Source organism: Cloeon dipterum, chromosome X (genome assembly GCF_949628265.1).
Source record: "Cloeon dipterum chromosome X, ieCloDipt1.1, whole genome shotgun sequence".
NCBI lineage: Eukaryota > Metazoa > Arthropoda > Insecta > Ephemeroptera > Baetidae > Cloeon > Cloeon dipterum.
In genome coordinates, this window is record NC_088790.1 from 11,401,622 (window position 1) to 11,422,622 (window position 21,001).

The following is a 21,001-nucleotide window of genomic DNA, read 5'->3' on the forward strand; positions in this document are numbered from 1 at the left end:
AAGAGGATTCTCTGGACCCTCACCAGACGATTTTTTGTATTAAATAAGTTTAAAAATTGGGATATATTATTACAGGAAATGCCATCAAGTGATTGATCTTGTTGAGTTAGACCGATTTGTGGAATAAGGCTAGGAATTAACAGGATCACTTTTATTTGGAATTTTTCTCTAATTCAAACGAGTATAAATTAATCAGCTTTGAAAATTATTCGGAATACTAAGAGTTCTGAAAAAGCGTAAAAATTATTTTGAATACGAACAAACATTTCCTCTCGTTTTCACTATACAATCGGGTTATCAGGCATTCGTTCTCAGCCTCGGCACACCAAATAATGCTTCTCTAGTAGCAGGATAACATACACAATCGCAGCGGAAGCAGCCCAAAATTTTAAATCGACGTTGGCGCCATTATGCTGGCTGCTTCAAACTTTCCCAAATGGCCTATTGGTGTTAAAAATCAGTTAAATTAACTAGAAATTTTAAGCTCACTTAAAATAAACTAAGAAACGAAAAGTTCTCAATAACTGCGACCGTCTCAGGCTCCAAATTTACAGCTGAAAGCGGCTGGAGGGCAAGTTGCACACAATTACTATTTTGCACGATCGCAAGTGCACGCGATCAAAAGATATAAATCTGGCCGGCCGGCCGGCGGCGGCGGCGGATTTCTGCGCGCAACAGTATCGACTCGATTCGCGAACCAAAAGCTGCACACTGTTTCCAGTCTGACTACTAGCACGTTGCGTGCCTCCGACTGAAGAGCTGTCAAGCTTTATTCGCCGAGACTCACAACTTTTCACCAGAGTTCGCGAATTTTCTCGCTCGCTTAATGTAAAAGTTGCCAGATTTGTTGCTCGTGACGTGATATGTAATTTGCCGGTCTCAAGAGTTCGCTTTGTCCTCGCATTCAATTTGATATGTAAGTATATATGGAATGGGCCTTACCTACAGGGCAATCACCATATCCAAGAGAACATAGAAAAATTGTTTAAGAGACAAAATTCTTTGAATATTCTGGTAGCAACTTTGTGTTGGCGGTTTTCATCAACAAATATTTTAATGCACAAGGAAGAGCAACAAAATCATCAAACATTGATGCAGTGTTTTTTGATTTGCATAGATAAAGAGGGCCGGTAAAGATTAGAAGCAAATTCCAGAAGACGGTTCTCAGGATTCGGCGAATGGCAGTTTCAAATTTCGTCGTCACCATAAAATCGGTCAAAACGCGGTATCAAAATCATAAAAAGATATATTCTGTTACGATCTACGCGGTTCATTAACGGCGCTGGTGCAAAAATTTATGTGACAATCGGCCGCTGAAACACACGGCTTTTATTTTATCGCACTTCTCGAAGCAGAGTTCTTTGCATCAGCGCATTAAAATCTCACGTGTTTGCTTGGCAATAAAATTAAAGATGCTCGGCCTGTCCGTGCGGCCGCTCGCGTAAAATAAATCGAGGGGAGATAGGTATCCGACGAGAGCAAAGAGAGAGAGAGAGAGAGAGAGAGAGAGAGAGAGAGAGAGAGAGAGAGAGAGAGTGTGTTTTCATCTGGAGCCCGAGATAAAATTGATAAATACGAGGAATCGCGCTGGCCTCTCAAGACGCAGACAGAGAAACAGCATTATGATATCCATTATGAAAGTATGTGAATATATGAGTTTGTTGGCGTCCAACAAAATTAGCATGCTGACGCGCTTTCGTCATTATTGAAACGACTCTTTGCCAATGTGAAGGAAATATGTTAACTGGTTTTCCGATTTGAACGCGTTTCAATATTTCTCGCTAAAAAACTTCATAAAGGACAATTTCACGAAGAAAGTTCTTCAGTATTTCGTGGGACTGCTATATTTAATGTATTTTAAACCGCCGATTCTTTAATTTAAAGTGTACGCTTCCAAAGGTTATTCGTGAGAGTCAGAGTTGAAAGGGTTTAGTTGTGGAAACATTAAAAAATTTCAAATGCAAGAAATTTGCAAAAAAAATCGGTTAACGACTCTCAGAGACACATTATTTACACGTTCAAGCTTTAAAAAGATTAAAAAGTAACGCTCTGACGAGCCATGTTGAAAATAACGAGCAACTTTTAAGTAAACGTCAGATATTTGTACACAAACAACAGCAGACACATTATATGTGTTATCCATGTCCTTTTAATTTGAGGTAAACCCAAACGAGGAAAAGCTCTAGTAACCAATTTCACAATTTTGTTTGAAAGCTATAGTATCACCTTATATGTTATTTCCAAAAAGGGGAGAGCAGGACAACAAACATGACACCTTTTCGTATTTTAATTTTATTTGGCGTGTGGCTAAAAATCTGATTGCAAACGCAGTAAAGGAGCACATTGGTGTGCGTCATGCGATTTAATGGCCCCTCGTCTTTTATTAATGCAGCGCCACGCTGTACGCTCGCCCTGTCTTTGCTGCTGCTGGTCATGATGGCAAAAATAACACGATTTCCTAATGCCTACGCCATAAAAGCGCATTTTATTTTAAATCGACCATTGCGGAATAAAAACGCCATAAAGTGATAACGAAAAATGCTGCTTCGGAACTTAACCGCCAATCTCGTGCAAATACATATATATTAAAAGCTATTTTCGTTGCTGCTGCGTTTTGATTGCGGAGAGCAAACTGCGACAGTCTGAATCAGCGCTGTTTTTTTACATTTTGTTGTTGTTGTTTTTGTTGTTGAGGAAAATAAATACAGTGGTCTCCGATTTCGACTAATTTTTTTAAAAGAGGAATTTCATTGATTCTTATAAAAACAATTTCACGAACTGGTGCAGTTTGAGGAAAATTGGGTGCGACTTACTTTAAATTTCAACATACATGTAAGATTGTTTATATTTGTCAGAACAGTTATAGATAGGTTCATGGTTTGAAAATACTGAGTGCATGAACAGAGAATAATTTCAAACTATCATTTTTTTAACGAAAAACGCAATTCGATGAAGCAACGTTCAAACTGAACGAGGACAAAAAGAAAATAATTCAATAGGCCAAGAAAATTTTCAGCTTTTGAATGCAAGTTGCTAAATATCTGGGTACCTCTTTCACCACAGAAAATGCAGATATTTTGGAAAATGAAGATAGCAATTTTATTGCTTTTAATTAATACTGTATTGACTCTGCTGCACCTAAATTGTCTCATTACTTTATGGATGCGTGCTGATTTGGGGCAGAGTTGCCCTGTCAGCCCATAATAAACTTAATTTTGAAACTAAAATAACATTGAATGATTTAACACCGTGAGAAAATTCGTGGCAAAACTTAGTTTGGGCTAGATTGGCTCCTAGAAGCACACAATCAGCTCGGCAGCACAACGCACTACTTGCTCTTTTAAAAATTGCTTAAACTGCAACACTGAATATTTTTATACGAGAAAATCTATACAGCCACTTGGAAATTTGCTAGTTGCAATATCAGAAATCAGCGTTGCAAATGTTTATCTTATCAATACAGAGCCACCTTTATTGGCAATTCATGTTCTAAGTAACTTTCAAACGAATATAAAAGAAAAAATTAGCATAAAACGGTCAGATGATCTATAAATAAAATGTTATCGTTATAAGAGCGAGTTCATGTCAAAGGCAATGCCGAGAATTTTGCTCGTTCTTGCCTTTCATCTACGTTCTTTGGTTAATTTTATTTCGCAAATTTCAATTTTTGTCAATAGAAAAGGTCAAGTCTAGGCATGCATGGCATTTTCAGTCCCGCACAGTGTTGTCACTTTCGCAATCGGGCAATAATTCCGCTCATCCTGTCCGAGTGTCGCGGAGAAATATTAACTATATGATTCTTCGTTGACGACACTTGAACACATCAACCGCAAAGAGGCCAGCTGCTCTTTTAAATTAATAATCTGCGGTTGGCTGTGCGCGTCGCGATGAAGCGGGCAGCGTCGCTCCACGAAATAATCTCCTGCCCCATATAGAAATAACAGGACCTGTTTATGCGATGCTGTTCTCAAAAGATCAAGAGGGTGGTGTGTATTCATGACGAAGGACACATGTGGATACAAGGGAGGCGATAGAGAATTGTTTTTATTTGTGCATAATAATCCTCAAAACTATTTCCTTTAAAATTTGGGATAGACAAATATTGAAAGGTGGGGGGGGGGACAACAAAGACGTAGGTCATTCTTCATGCAGCAAAATTTGTGTATGGAAAACATATAGAGACATTTTTGAAGAACATCGCACAGTTAAGAGCATCCTTTGCGTCCACTTGCCATTATGAGAAACACAATGTTTGGTGGTCCAGTGCGGGCTAATTATGAATTTCTAGGGTAAACCAATTTAATCGACATGACTAATAGCCTATTCGAATTTTAGAGAAATGCGAGAACCTACTGATTCACTGCTTGCTATAATGTGCAGCTTTTCAGCAGCGTAAATTTTATTCATGGGACAAATTTTCTCGCGTTTCTAGAAAGCCCCCCGTGCAGGTGCAAAAGCGGTCCTTTCCAGAACAGGCTTCATCCCTTGCGGCGTGTGCTGCGTCCCTCGATATTCGTTTGCAAGCCCGATGCTAACTGTGGTTGGGTGCCTATTTTCGCAATTTTAAGCGAGAAAAGACTCAGTGGGCATTCCAACAAATTTTCAACTTTTTCTAATGTATACTAAGAGCCCCCGTCAAAACACTGGATTACCACTTAAAAAGACTCAACGAGGTACTAAGTTGGCATCCTAAAAGTTTGACGGGACTGCTGGACGAATAATATTATTTGTGATTTCCGCAGCAACACTCGATAGTCCATTTAACGTACCTCAACGAAGACAAAAATCCGGGCGAGCCGCGTTTGCTGGGCGGCAGCATCGACTCACTAAAATGTATCTATTGCGACAGGCGTACGTTCACTCTGGAAAATCTTGCCAGCGACTGAGGCAGCGCAGCTCGCGCAGCTCCCCAGAGCACGGCCGGCGACCCAAGCGCCACAGCCACTCTGTGCTTTTCTCGTTGAATCTTCAATCTCTCTCCCATTCGTAATATTTGAAAGGCATGCGGACATGCACTCGGCCCGACTCTTTTCACGCGATCACAAAATATCCAACACTTGGCTTGGATTTATTTTTACACCTTGCAGCAATTATTATCTCAGCGACCGATCCATTTTGAAGCGCTCGAAAGGACGAGTTTCGAATCGCGCTATGTGAGATCTTTTCAGTAAAAAGGATCGCATTTGAAGTACACACGAGACATCCTATCATTTGATGCCTCTAACAAGGCTCCAGATTTTGGATAGGGCTCAATAAATTCAAAATATATTTTTCATTCGGTCACAGTTAATTGCAAACATTCAGACGATTTCTCTCTCAAATGAATGACACTCCATTTTGCTCAGCCAAGGGCGACCTTTGAATTTTCCAACCACTCATTAGCATTCAGCTTGGGCTGCTGCTCAATGCAAGAAGATTTTGGTTTTAAAAAGCAGACAGCTTCCACGAAATTCTCGAATCAGGATGGCGGATGGACGCCAAATTAGCATGAAGTCGTTTGTTGACAGTTAGCTGCTCATTCACGTTACTTCTCGTGCCCATTACATTTCGCAACTCGTCTTTTCTTCCATTTTGCAGTTGAGCTAGTTCCATTACACATGCAGATTAGCAGCGGAGTGAAGAGAGTAAAGAATACACACAGGGCTTGTGCATTTTAATTGAATTACACCAATTTGCATACAGTCTGAGCCGGCTGTTTAAGCAAATATCCAACTCGAACGAATTCCTTCATTTTCACTCTCAGAAGGAAGAATAACGAAGCAAGGAATTCTGAAATGTCACTTTTCTCGGCACGCTCTCTCGTTGGCGGGCAATTTTCCGACTTTGCTTCGTAATGTTAGTTAAAGAGCATGGAGATAATCGCGGCTTAAAAGACTAATTTGGAAAGGAAAATATTTCGGTGGGCAATCGGCTGCATCTTGTCTCCGGGTTTGCTGTCGTGTTCGCTCCTCTGTGATTGCAGCTTTATTTTTTATTCAGCGTTGATGCAACTTTTTGTGTTCCTCGTCGACGACACTACAAAATAAAAGTCAGCCAGCGGTTCTCGGAATCTTTTTGACGGAGGCGCTGAGCTGTGCACATCTCTCAGTTGACAGCGGGCGTGAAATTAAAAAAAAAGAAGATAAGAAAACACCTCCAAGTGAGAGAAAGAGAGAAAAAGCAGAGAAGTCCTCTATCGAACGAGTGCAATATCCTCTCGAGTGGATCTTTCGGTTTAATTAACAGGAAATCGACATTTCGATTTTACCAGGATCACTTATGAGCTAATTAGTTTTTTCATTCAGCTAATCATTCATTTCAACAGCAGGGAACAGCTGATAAAATCAAATTACCACCGTTGGAATGCAAAAATACTTCCTAATGAGTTAAAATTTTAAATTTCGGGTGAACTGATCTTGAAATTTTGGTTTATTCTCGATTCAATCGTACAGGTTAACAGAGTGTTACAATTGCCTAACTCGCAACTTCAGGAAAACGAAAGGATACTTAATACTTGGCACGGTAAATTACATGCTTCATTTGAAGACACAAAAATAACGTTCAAAAATAGGCTTTCAGTTGAAGAGATTTGCATTAGCCGGCTGGCATTCCTCCAAAAATGCTTAGATGCCGAGCGACGTTTTTAGCCGCCGACAATAACTTTTCCTACTTCATGCAGGTGTGTTTGCTCTTGCTCAACAGAAAGCCAACTACTTGAAGATCAAAGCCACTTCATGTGTTCTCGGCACTTGACGTCTTTCACGCAGCAATATCAAACCCGCGTGCAATGGCGCTTAAATTCATTCTTGAGAGTGTGAAGTCACAGAGCCGAATTCAAGCACACAAGTGCTTCATGGAAAGCGAGGAGACGGACATGCAATAACTTGTGAGGCTAACTGCATCCCAGCCGATCAATTAAAAAGTGCAGCAGGCGAAAGACCCTTTCACAGAGATCGCGTGAGGAGCCACGAGAGCTGCCAGCCGGCCTTGTCATGACCACCTTTTTATGCTCCAGCCAGCTCGCTCGCTCGCCTTCGGGCCTCTTGGGCTCGAAAACTGTTCTCGCACGGGCCACGCAGAGAACAACGGGTGAAATTTAGTAGTCTGGATTCGGGACAGCAGGAGCTTTGCTCTTTGCTGTCACCGCAGGCTAACTTTTTGCAAAACGAGCTGCACCAGAGGCAAAGAGTAAAATTTACATTTGCACAAAGAAAGCTTCATTCTCAGAAATATTTTTCAGGTTTGAAATGTCCAACGATTAAGATAAAACGCCAAAAAACTCAATTTTATCAAAAGGAATTATTGATTTGAGACAGGATTATAATCTAACCTGATATTTCAACTTTCAAGGCATGAAAATTTTAATTATTGTAAAAATTGCGAAGGGCGTGGCAGGTTCCATCCATCAACATTTTCTAATAAACGCCTGACTAAATCGCACATTAATCAGTCCACAAAAATACCGATTTATAAACTTTTTTGCTTTTTATCTCTGTCCGAGAACCGGGAAGGGCGCGCACCGTGCTAGCTCGAATGCTGAAACCCTGGTCCAAATCGCGAATGGATAACATGGGTGCACTAGGCCGCACAGGGACCCAGCCCACTGAAGGACCACAAACTGTTTTGAAATATTCTCGATCTGTGCTCATTCGATGGTCTGAACAGAAAAAAAAATAATTTTTGCCATCCATGCCAGTTTAATTTTCATCAGCTTCCGGCGACAGACCCCCTAGTTTGGTTAATTTAAATGGCGGTGCAACGCGCAGCCTAAATGTCAGTCGACCTTCCCAAGAGCATAAATGTGTTTTGCTCGATTTGGCGCGGGGGAGGCGAGAGACAAAACCACATCATCAGGCGTGTCAAAGCTCAAGTTGTGTGGCCTCCGGTTGCCTCAATAGGTCCGCGGGTAATTCGTTTTACGACGCGCGGCAGGCATGGCGAATTCGTCGCCTGCAACTGCATGACGCAGCGAAAGCACAAAAAGCATCTGCCTCATTTACTTTTTTAATTCCTTTCCCAGTCCAGCTACTGCGAATCGGCGCGAACGTTTCCAAAGCAGCAAAGGAAACAGCGAAGAATGAGACTTGATACGAGATTTAACACGATCGTCAGAAAGTGAGCTTGTTGAACTTTTCAGGAATAATGATTGTCCGAAGAAATCAAAATAAGATTTCCAGTAGGAGGACAAGTGCCCTCCATTTGAAAAGCACATACAATGCACGGATGCCACCTGGATAAATTTTGGCATTACTCAAACTTCAAGCAAGGATTTTTCAGAGTTTCACGGTATCATTCAACATTGCATCTTTGCCACAGTCAATGCAAAACTATGCTGCATGTCGCAAAAACTAAAGCCAGAACCAAACGAAAAGACCGTCCAAAATGTTAGGAACCATATTAATCTAATATCTTGTGTTTTAAGTACTCAACTTCGTCCACGCAGGGGATGAAGTTGAGTGAGACAAAATATAACATTGTAATATCTCTATACTATTTTAGCAGGAATAAAAAATATTTTTTGCAATTAATAATGGCATGGTTAAGTAATTAAATTGACTAGAAGGCAACAATGAGAAACCAAACTCAATGCTTGTGCAATTATCAATGAACTTCCGTGGCGACCAGAGACCAGATATCTATTAAATGACATGACTTGGTCAGCCTAAAGAAAATAATTTATTTTGGAAATTTTAAAGACCGCGAGAAAAGGTCAAAACGACAATTTTATCCCTTAAGAAAGCTTTATTATGTTTAGGACAGCGGGGCTTGTACTCATTTGTATTGTTAACGTAAAATAAAAAACCTGACCACTCGCAAAATTCAAAGAACCAAATCCGACGTGCACATCTGGTTGTTTGTATCAAAAATTACATACTTTTTAAAATTGTTTTGAGTGATAGTACACAACTATTCTTTCGTCCAGTTAAAATTTTTATATTGCTTCGTGCAAACAGTCTATTTGCTGTGCGGAGAGGCAACGTGACTCAATCAGAGCGAGCAGAGGGTTTATAAGCTTTTTCATTCGCACTTTGGTTGTTGGAGCACGTTCCAAGCTTAGCAAAACTGAATTAAATCCTCTTCACTATTCACCGCTTTTTCTCTGTAGCACGTATCGGAAAATACGCAAATGAAAGGGACTGGCAGATGGTCTGACCTAATTTCAGCCATCAAATGCAGCAGAAATTGTATTTGGACCAAGCCTCTCAGATATTCTCTCACTCCCGATTCGCGTGGGCCAAAAGCGATAAAAGGGAAACCTGTTGAATCTACCAGCCAGCCAGAGAAAACACAGTGGCGAGCAAACAAAAAAGGGCGGTCGGACGCTTCAAAGTGTTTTGACGCAGAGAAAATCGATTTCTGACTCGCCTCAGCAGCCACCGCGTAGAATAAATCTAATGATACGGAGACCTCATGCCGGCTATTTGAATAATCTACAGGACAAGATTAAAAATTGAATGCAGATTCAAAGAAACCAAGTTCTGCTGGTTCATCAGGAGGAGGTTCTTTCTTTCACTCACTCACTCCTGGGCGGTAATTGCTTCTTGATTGAGCTGTCTGCGGATGACATAGAATTAGTGCAGCGGCGATATGCGCGATGGAGTTAATTGAGATGGACCACCAGGAGCGGGCATGACGCGGCTCATTCAGCTGTAACCCTTCGCCGAACCCCTCTGACGCCCAAAGGAATTCACTATCGATGTTCTCGCCTTGTTTCATTTGCAGATTTGTACTCACATATTTGCAATAATTATGATTTTATTATAAATAAAATATTATGTGTGGCTAGTAAATATGGGAAACACCCGATTTATTTGGTAAAAAAGTGACGACCTGACTAAAATTCGCTTCTAATCTACTTTTCTATTATCCGAAGTTTAGAGCCGTTTTATAGAATGTTATTTAGATAAAAATATAAACATTAATTGGATATGAAACACGAAGCATACATTGTAAATTTTATTTTTATCTACAGACTAGCTAATATAAATAATAAATGGCTGCTGATGTAAAGCGTAACTTTGCATGAAAATAGAGAGAGAGAGAGAGAGAGAGAGAGAGAGAGAGAGACACCAATAAAAAGGTCGGGTCTGTGGACGGAGTGTTGTTTGCCCTTTTATTATTTTACTGCCGCGCGCGAGAAGGGGGCGTGGGCAGGTGTGCGCCAGGCACGGTGCGATCAATGCAGGTTCTCGCAGCCTCCACCCTCGCGCGAGGGCGAATTCACAACCTGCTTGTTTGCCGCTTTTGTCGTGGCGAAAATAATACAACGTAATTTGATTGCCGGGTAAAATGGGACAAGCGAACCAAGCTAGAATGAGTATCCATGTAGTCCAAAAGTGCAGGAAAAAACAAGAAAGTTTACTACGAGTTTAATTGGTTCTTGTGTAACAATAGTACTCGATGTTCACGTTGGGCTAGATACGGCTATTTCAATACCATTCAAGGCGCTCAAACAGTAGGAAATCAGCAACATTAATTAAGCTATTTCTCTTGAGTAAAATGGCAAATTTTTCCCTTCTTCTTTTAATGCTTCTTGTGACAGTTTTACTTTGTTAATTGAGAATGGTGCAGACTTGTAACTTAAATGAGCCATGAATTATTGTAAAAAAGATTTTTGCACATTGCAAAGAAAAATTATCTCCACGATAAGAAGCCTTTGGAAAGGGCAATATTTATAGGGTTGTAATCACGTGGCTTTGAGCGGAGCACCTATAACTTGTGATCACTACTCTCAGCCCACATCAATTTTCATCACTAAACTCTCTAATCCTTTTGATAAGACAGGAAATGCTCAAGCAGCTTTTATATCGTACATTCAATTCACTGTTTAACACCCGCCTCACAAAAAGTAAAAACGTAAATGTTATGGTTGGCGCCATCTTGAAACAGCTGCGTAGCTTCTGATAATCCGACAGAAACGATCAACGGGATGTGAGAATTTAAAAAGAATTAGGAACCTCCCTAATGAGATTATTGATAACAAAGAGTGTGCGCTACAAAACTGTTATAGATCGGTGTTAAAAATTAATCTGTCTGTGTCTGCACGCTGCACAATTTCAGAATAAAAATGTAAGATGGAAAACAAATTCTTTTAAAAACTGACCCATTTCTTCAGTTATTGCAGAATTGAGCACGTGCATAATATATCTAGAGAAGATAAGTCGTGAGGCTGCCACCTGGTCGTATGCGCTCACAAAAAACCAAAAAACGGCTCGCACAAACCGAGTTAGTTAACGGTAAGACGAGAGCCCGAAACAAAAAGCTCGCGAATAAATTGAAATAGAGGGAAAAGAGATGTGCGCGTGTTCGCCTGGCGCCACTCTCTCGCGGAGCCGAGAAGAGAAATACGCGTTCTCGGAAGGTGCCACAGGGGGGCGGGGCCAATTACCCTAGTAAAGCTTGTGCGAAATGAATGCGCGCACTCCACTCACCACAAATTGAGTCCTGATGGCTGCGGGCCGCTCGGCACAGCAATGTGCATCACCTGTAAAAAGGGGGGTTAATTAACTTAATTAACTGTGCTGCAATTAGACGCTTGGCAAGGGGGATACACTGCAAAGATCCCTGATCGAGTTTCCGCACATCTTGGGCAATACCTGCTGAGCCCAGATCGATTTTCATCGTGCGATACCAACCCAGTTAGAGCTAGGGGCGGATTATGGCACCGTTTTTTAGCTCGACCTTGAAACACTGTACAATGCTTGCCTTATGCCCAGCGTTGCCATTTTTTTCTCAAGGTTGCGTTGCCGTGATCCGCCCCCTGATAGAGATAATCTGATAAAAATCATATACTATATAGTGTACTTAAAAGGTCACATTTCGACTCTGAAGAGTAGCGAGCGAACTCATTGATTTCGTGCAAAATTCCATTTCGACTTTTACCGACCTATGAAGGTATACTATTTGAGAAGTGCCAAGATTTTGGCTGGAAAATCGCCATTAGTTAAGATGCGAGTTGATCCAAAATTATGATGTGCTAATGTCAGTTTTTTCTGATAGAAAAATCCAAAATTTTGACATCCTCAAAATTGTAATTTTATTTTGAAACACCATAATTTTCCAAAAGTGAACCTTCAAGAAAATTTTGCTATCCATAAAATACAAATAAAATCAGCTTCCACTTTCAGAACACATGCAGTCTTTTGCACTCCAATGAAGCGTTGAAAAAAAACCCAGGACAACCCTCAAAACTTTATTTATTTAATGCCAAACACGACCTATAGATTTATTTGGTTCATAGAAGGCAGAAAACATCAGCTAATTTATTTTTATTAATACGCCGTTGTGTTTTGAAAAGCTCTGCAACTATCAAATCGATAAATTTAGACTACTGGATACACGAATTCACTGCTGGGTTCGCTAGTTCCCTTCCTAACATGCTTCTTTAGAGCCTTGAAACTTATGAAAGCATCAGAAAAAATGGAACCCGGCCAGATGAGCGGAGAGGAGCTGCGGGGGCCGCAAGACGCTCTTGCACCACCATAATTTACAATTTTTGCTCCAAGAGAGGCAGGCGAACAAACAAAAACAAGCGGTTTGCATACATGCACACACATTGCGCGTCTGGCGGAGCGGCAGGGGGTTCCTTGTGTCGCTGAGCGAGCAAAAGAATAAATGATTGCCCCTTGCGAGTCCGCAGTCTCATTTATGAGAGAGCGAGGAGGATTCCGGCCCAGCGTAGCAAGCAGCGAACGGCGGCAACAGAGCGTAATCTTTCTTTCTCTCTCATTCCAGCTCGTTTCTAGCTTTTCTCTCCGCGCGCGAGCACACTGGCTGAGAGTGTTCGTATTTATAAATGCAGCCGCGGCGTCCAGGAATCGGATTCTTCCAGGAAGCGCGGCGCATAAATCCAGCGGCAGCTCAGTCAGCTAGCAAGCTATCTTTTCGCCCGTGCGTCTCTTGCTCTTGGTCTTGGCTTGGCCGCAGCCCAGGTGCGACACTGACTAATCGACTCATTAGTTCTGCCGAATCGGCCCATTCATCCATCAGCGGAGCCCATTTTCGCCATTTGGGGGGATCAGGCCGGCGGTAAATTGGCTTTGGTCGCTTCCATACCAGCAGGTGGTGCGTTTCAGAATTCATTGCAATTAGAGTTGACTATCACCAAAAAATCAAATGGATTCTGATTTGATTCGATCTCAATTTAATTCATGAAAGCTGCACTAAATCCAGACTCGCATTCAATTAAGAAAGCTTTGGACAAATGTGTTAAAAGGAATGGTAGTCAAAAATTAATAACAGCGGTACAGGAGCGGAGGAGGGCGGTTCATCTCTGTTGTTGAGAGCCAACAATTGTCGGCGGTTTGAATTATTGTAATTTAGCATTATTGGTTAACGATTTTTTCAAAAATATCAATTCAATTTTCGCCTGTCAGCGACAGGATGCTGACACATGTCATTTAGAGTGGTTTTATAAAGGGCAACAATTGAAAATTATTTGAATTAATTGTTGTATGCAATAAGCAGCTGATCGATAAACAATTTCTTCTCGAACTTTCAATAATCAAAAAGGATCTTGCTAACAGAAAATATGCAATTTTTTCAAATTTTCTCCAAAGTTTACATCGCTTGACCACATTTTCTCGGCAGATTTTGATTCCTCTCGTCGAGATCTGCCCAACAGCGCATAAAACCTTTTAGGAAAACTCTTTGTTGTGAAATAGAATAGGATTTCAAATAAGGAGACAGTCCTCACCAATTTAAAAGCATGGTAACTTTCCAGCAACTTTTCTCCAAAAGATTACAGTGCTCGGATCAATTTGGCTTCAACTGAATCCTAAGGGATGAGTTCATGCATTGGCAACAAGGATTTTCTAGGATTTTGCAGTATCAATCCTCTTTAATAGCCCGATAGCGCTCAAACTGCTAAACGTTCGTTATCCAGAATTGAACTAACGCAGGACCCTACGCAGCGTCAATCAAACCACTCTTTTCCCCGTAGTTCTTTGAGTTAGTTCATTTGCCTTCTAAGCTGGCATTAAATGAACAAAAAAAATCCCAGTGCAATCTAGTCCAAACGCAATCAATGCAAATGAAATTTTCGAAATGAAAAGAGTAATTTCCAAGAAAGCCAAACCTGCCAAGCTCATTATTCATTAATCCATATGCAGAGGCACAAGTAGTCTCTCGCGGGTCGGTCAGAAGGAATGAAATGCGTGAGGATTTGAATCGGCGGCTGCTACTGCTGCTGCTGCGGCGGCGGCGGGTCCCGCGTTTGCCAATGAACAATGCAAGCGCGAGAAACAAAGGCTCGTTGAATGTTAAGTAGAAGAAAAAAGCAAGCAAACTGACTGTGACTGACTGAGCCGGCCGCAGCCACAGCCAGCGTGCGCGCGCGAGAGAGATACAAAAGTGGTTATGAACATAAAAATGCTGCCACTGCTGGATACGCGCGCGCATTTCCAAACTGGTTTCTAGAAATGCTCTTTATTTGGCCGCAACGAACCAGTCACCGTGCTTTTTTGCCCTGCCAATTTGAATCCGCGCCGATAAAAAGCTCTAATCTAATTAGCAAAACCGGCGACCGGGCTTTGGGGGGCGTGGGTTGCCAATAGATCCTCGCCGTTTGCACTGAAACGTTGAAACAGCGGCCACAGCGGAAGCGCTTCACAATCGACCTTGCGTTTTACGGCCCAAAATGTGCCAAGTTGAGACCTGCACGTCTATCGATAGCAGCGTTTTGTTTCACTAACAATGGCGTGACGACTCACGACGCCAAAAATGTAAAATTTACGTGTTTTTTGCACCAATGTTTTATGTGAAAAATCATATTTGGTGTAAATAACGCGCATTTATCAATGTCAGTGAAGCAGTAGTTCTTTTACTTCTCATGACTTTCGTCGATCAATATAATATGATATCAATGCAATTAGATTATTTCAATAGAAAGCGAAGCAAATTTACTTTTCCAAAAATTAGACGGAATCAGGGCGTTTGCGGAAATCTCAATTCATTTTATATCACAAAAAACAGGTGCATTTAAACGTGAATGGATTACAGAACGTGTAAATGGTGATAATTGATTAACCTAGAGACATTCATGCTCTCTAGTCCTTTCTTGGTCTGCTCGACCATACGTTTCAGTTAAGTTCGGCATTTAATTTAAATTTGCGTTGGATATGCAATTTTTTAAACTTATTTCGGAGTCGTCACCCTATTCTCCACGCGTAAACTTTGAGCAGGAAAAGCTCCAATCCACCGAGGAGGGTGGATTTCGGACGGCTTAGAAACACTACACAGCCTTGAAATGTTTGCTAACAGCGGGCAGTTTGGTCTGGAGACAACAAGCAGCCTGGGTGGGTGAAAAGCAAGCATCAAGAGGGGAGGCTGGACAAGATCAAGCGCGAGGGCGTCCAACAAAGGTGCGTGAAAACAAATAAATTGTTGTGCACGCATTTTCATTTTATAAAAAAGACGTGATCTCGCCAGTTCCTCAACAATTAAAGTATTTTCTCTTCCACTGCACAGGTGACAGAAGCAACAATAGGGTTGGGATTATCATTTTCCCGCTGCACAGATGCAGAAAAAGATTTATTTTCGAATAATTTTTTTAATTTTCTTCACATTTTCAATGTTGGTAAAACAAAAGTTTCAGACGGACAAAAAATTGAAAAAGTAACAGGAGCAAAATGAATCTGAGTTGAAGGGGATTAAAGAAAATCGTCATATAGAGTAAATTTTATTTTTCCTTTCTACTACATCGCCTTAGAGTTAAGCCTTCTTCTCCTTTCCCTACTTTGATATTATTATAATTTGAATACTTCTTATAAATTACCAGTCTTATCTCTTTTAATTTGTCTTCATTGCCTGAATTTATTGCTAACTTATCTGCTTGTATTTTGTTGGTTCGAAATTTTTCTTGCTAAAATACGCGTTACATTTTCATTTATGCATGTCTGACAAAGCAATTGCGCAAAATTCCCCCTACTGTAATACGAGGAAAGCAGCTCTGACCTTTACACAATGGCGAATACAGGGGAAAAGTGCGAACTCCAGAATAAATAGAAACTTCCAGGGAAATGAGCAGGCCGATTGCGGAGCTTGGTCGCCAGGGAGGCAACCTCGTTTGATTATTTCTGCATGTAAGCAGTTTGCATCGGCCAAAGTAATTTCACCCTTTCAACCCTTGTCAACGCACAGTACACCTGCACATCCGCGGTTTTTTTACCTCTCAGACTACTTTCTCAATCAATAACAAATAAGAAATGGTAGTAAAATCTCTATTTTGAAGTCACTATTAACTAAAACGTACTAAGCATCCTAAAATGTTCCTTGTCAGACGCGGAATAATAAATAATAAAACTTTCAGTTACGTAAAAAGTCGTTTGAAGAATAATTATCGTTCCAGCAAACCAACTGGCTCTGGCTGGGGCTAGCAAAAATATTTCTGCTATAATTTGAATCAATTTCGTTCGCTTCTCTCCAAAACAGTTTCCAGAATGAAATTCGAATAATCTGCATAAAAGAGATTTACAAAGTGGAATGCGTGGTCGGCGGGCGCTTCAAAGGATTCGCGGCGAGCGACGATTGTGAATGTGAAGGAAGGCAGCCTGATTTGAATAAGTGCGCGACGCCAGCCAGCCGCAGCCACAGCTCGCAAACCTGCAAACGCGGCCTCGCTTCCACTAATATTCAAATTTCTCCTTCAAAAAGTGCGATCGTGATGCGAATACACAAAATTGAACCACATTCTACTCAATAGCAGGGCTTTACTAGGAGAACAAGAGTTTTCTACTCTGGCCGAAGAAGAGGCGCAATCCTTTTGAGCAAAAAGAAACTCAACATGCAAATTTTGATAGGTTTCGACAACTCTTTCTTAACTCAAGACGTATTTAAAAATATTCCGAACTCAGTTTTCAATTTCCCCTTTTAAAATTACAAATCTATTCTACGTCAGTCTCAGGATTTAAACGAAGCGGCAGTCAGATAGATCTTCATTTCCACATATCACGAAGGCATTTCTTCTGTTTCCGCCACTTTGAAACTCTACCTGCCCCGCTGGAGTAAGACGACCAAGTTATCTCAAGTTAATTCCAACAAGCAGCGGCTTTCTTAAGCTTGTCATTTTACCCCCGAGTGAGTAGTTAGGTTGCTTAACGAGCTATTGCAATGGGAGGACCGCGGTTAACTCGATCTATGAATCAGACGCAGGATCTATCGATTCGCGCCGAGTGCGGCAACGACGATTTCGCATCAAAACCGTTTCCACGAATCGAGGGGGAGTAAAAAATTAATTCAAATCATGTGTCGCGCGCGAATTGTGTGTGTGTGTGTGTGTGTGTGAGAGAGAGAGAGAGAGAGAGAGAGAGAGAGAGAGAGAGAGGCCGCGCTTCGTTTTTGCTTTTCGCCGAATGATCCCGGCCATAATCGAATTCCGAAGCCATGTGGCACCAATTAATGCCGACGTTCTCACGCGTTTGTATCGGTGGAGGCGCAATATTGACAAACGTAGCCACAGAGTCGACTCGTAATTTGGCCACGAGTAAATATTGACGCAATAATTAACGCCGTTTGCAGTTTTATCCCTGCTCATGAATTGTTAGCAAGTAAACGGAATGAATCGAGAATGGCTTTTGATCCGCTTGAAGTTAATTGTTTATTGATGGATTTTTGCATTGTTAGCTTCAGTTAGCAGTCGTTCAAGTTTGTTATTCAAACATTTTAACTCAGCGAAGTGCAATAAACAAAAGAGAACCGCACAAAAATGCTATTTTATTGGCTTGCCTATGTTATCATGGCATAAGTTCGATTCCTCTCAAAAAGATCTAATCAATGGTGTCTTGAGACTTGCGATTGAAAACAAAATTCATTTTTAAAATTAATTGAGCAGACAGAGAGTTTATTTAATAGGGAATGAAATACTATAGAGCATTTTTCAACTTTCTAAATTAAAGCATAGTCTATAAAAGTGCAACTACTTGACAGTTCAAGATAATAGCAGGTTTACAAGGGATGGGATCTTTTCTCTTTGATGTTAATAAACGTCAGTTCAAAAGCGTATTTCATATTTTATTACTTCGACATGAGAAGTGATTTAACACGCTCTCCCGAATAAATCCAGGCATGTCACAAAAAAAACACGTGCTCTTTTGACTAGCAGGGAGATTTATGGGGGAGGGGGGAATTCAAGCAGGGAAACGACCCTAACGACTCATAGCAAAAATGCGGATAGTACCACTATTCTGCTTCATTGAAATATTGCCTGGGCGAGAATTATTTCCCAACGAGCGGGCATTAAGTCTTCCCGTGACCGGATTCGATAGAATTCCGGTCACAGCGCTGTTGTCTTATTTTTACAGACATGCTAAAAATAGGGTGGTGTTATTTTTTTTATCTAATGAGAATTATTATTTTTTGGATGTATCTATTTTCTCCTAAAAGTGGCGTGAAGAGGATAAATAGAACCCTGAAGTCCATAAATTCAAACCGAATTCGATGATGGTCTAAAGATGAAACTACGCAACATTTATAACTAGATTTTAATGAAAATTGTTTAAATTGGGCTGGCTGCTGTGACCTCCACCCCTATTCGTATCTAAGACAGGTTCCCCACTTTTTTAAAGTCAATTCTCCCAACTTACGCTTTCAAATAAATCTCCTCTTATCACTTAAGGCGATATAAATAAAACACGCACACTCGCTTGCGACACAAACATAACGAAATGTTTACACTATGTTTCTTCTATTTACTGTTATTAATATTTAGTTGTTTGAGACTCATTTGTAAGTGCGCGGACAGAAATGGAGAAGCTTCGATTTTTGTACCGCTGTTGTCAGCGACGCGGGGCAGGGCCGCCGAATTGAGGATCACAACTACAAATCATTGGAGCCGATTTTCTAAAAAATATTTCACCTTTGGGGGCTGATTTGAGTAATTGGATGGGTATTTTCCAGAATTTGGCAGAATAACTCCTCCTTCAAATCTGACAATGCAATAAATTCGCAATTCATAAGAAAATTACTTCCAACGTACACCAAAATGGAGAATTCGGCGAGTCCTGGAAGCGCTTAACGAAAGGAAAATTCCAAAGAAATTTTACAATTACTAATTCTTAATCCAGATGTTGTAATTTCTTACACAGAATTTACGACAAATTGGCCATTGAGTATGAATGAAACAAAGGCGATATTATCCTCAAATTATGCAGAAGCTCGACGATTTGGCCAATTCCGAAAAAGAGGCCTTAATTAATTCGGAATTATAATTGCGGCCGAAATAGACGACTACTTTCGTTGTCCGCAGCCGCGCGCATTCCATTCATTGCTGTCGGGGCTGCGAGTTATCATCTCATTTTGGCCAAATGAATCGACGTTCACTACGCTCAAAATCAAGCACGCATGCACGGCCGGAGCTTCGGATGGCGTGCGGAATCCGTGCCAGGTGGCAGTAGTGCCTTGCTCGCTAAAAATCTTCTCTGCCTTTCCTTCCCTAATGCGCCTCAAATACGCGCAACAAACCAAATTGGGCTCCAGCATTCTGGACCCACTGACTTCAAAAACTCGAAATGCAAATTAATCAAAAGCAATTTAGTTCAACGAACGGGTGTGATTAAAATTCTATCTTCCCGGAACACGACCTTTAAAAAATTTCTAATTAATCGCTCTGATAAGATATTGTTCTTTTATTGTCTGGATTCAGCAGAATTTTTCTAGTGTTATTGAATAAAATAGCACGTGCTAAAAATATTGCAATTTTAAAAGTAATACATAAAATGCATTTTTGACGATTCCATTTCAATAAATTACATGAAAATGTGCCTCGCTTGATGGCAGTATGCAACCATAACAAACTTCCTTTTTGACTGCACGGAATGCACAGGCTATTGTCACTCGCAAATACTTCGGCAAAAAATTATGCGAAAGGAATGCACGGTTCACAATTGCATTCCAGAGGAAGCGGAATTGCGAATTTTGATATTACGCCTAAATCGGCAGCCAGGTGATGCTGCTCTCTTCTCTAACCCAATTTCCGAGGTGAGATGTAATTTTCCTGCTTGTCGATTCTCGGTAACGCTGGGCCCTTGAGCCCAAAAACTCGGGATTACGGCCGCGTTGGGGGTTCGCGGGGCCTCGGAGGAGCCCCGAGGGGCCTACTCACCAGCAGAAGGGGCGAGGAACGGCTCCCGACGATTGCTTAACACCGCGGTGCCCCTTGATCGGCTGATTTCGGCGCCAGCGACGGCGCCACGCACTACCTGAGTCGACTCACGGATCGGTGCGGCTCCGCGATCGGGGCCACGACGCACTCGGACGGCCGATATTCAACTTTTAGCACACTAATATCGAGACTTTACAGCAGCGCGATGGTCGTAAACTCGACTCAAGGTAGAGAAACATGCAACTCCGCACAGCGTTCGAGAAGGCTAGCACTATTCCTGGAATCGGGACTCGAGCCTGTCATGGTGACGTTGGTTGATGCTCAATCCGCGCGATCATTTCAAACAGGGAATGTTAACAGGACTGGAACGAGACTGCAAGAGGCGCCATCACATTACGTAAAAGCGAACATAGAAAACAAACACTACCGCCCTCTGTCATGCTCACGCAAAGCCACGCAAAGCTGAGAACAGGTCTAAAATAAATTATTTATATTTCGCTGAGGCAGCGGCTTTTGCCAGTATCTGCGCGTGGCAGCGAGCGGCAAAAGCCTGGCAACGAAAATGCCAGGGCGGTAAATACCAGTATCTGCGTGTTTCCAATTTTTTCAGGAGCATCAAAAAACCGGTTTACCACAACACAGCAACAGATAGAATGAAAATTTGTCTATATTTTGTATCTGCACTATCATCCGGTTATTTTCATATGCTTTACCGATCATCAATATGCCTTATCTGCAGGATTCACTTGCTCGAACAAGGCAATGTCGGGGGCATTTATCGTTGCCACTTGGTTTCCACGTGATAATAATGTTTTACAGACATGCTATTAAATTTTTATGGAAAGTTTAATATATTTTTATGGATATTTATTATTTCATTCATTTTATTTATTAAATTTCGGGGTCAACCTAATACACAGTCAT

At 41.2% G+C, this 21,001-nt stretch overlaps 1 protein-coding gene across 4 annotated transcripts in view; it reads right to left on the reverse strand.

Moving 5' to 3' along the window:
• Positions 1–20,334, reverse strand: part of LOC135947148 (cytokine receptor-like) — a 39,811-nt gene extending 19,477 nt beyond the window's left edge. For 2 of the 4 annotated variants that reach the window (XM_065495786.1, XM_065495783.1), the window contains exon 1: positions 4,770–4,876. In XM_065495786.1, coding sequence (XP_065351858.1) covers positions 4,770–4,819 — 50 coding nt within the window. In that variant the 5' untranslated portion in view covers positions 4,820–4,876. Of the gene's footprint in view, positions 1–4,769; positions 4,877–11,411; positions 11,465–14,056; positions 14,168–20,077 lie in introns of those variants that run through there. The other 2 variants (XM_065495784.1, XM_065495785.1) reach the window with 2 other exon arrangements.
• Between the last annotated feature and the right edge of the window lie 667 nt (positions 20,335–21,001).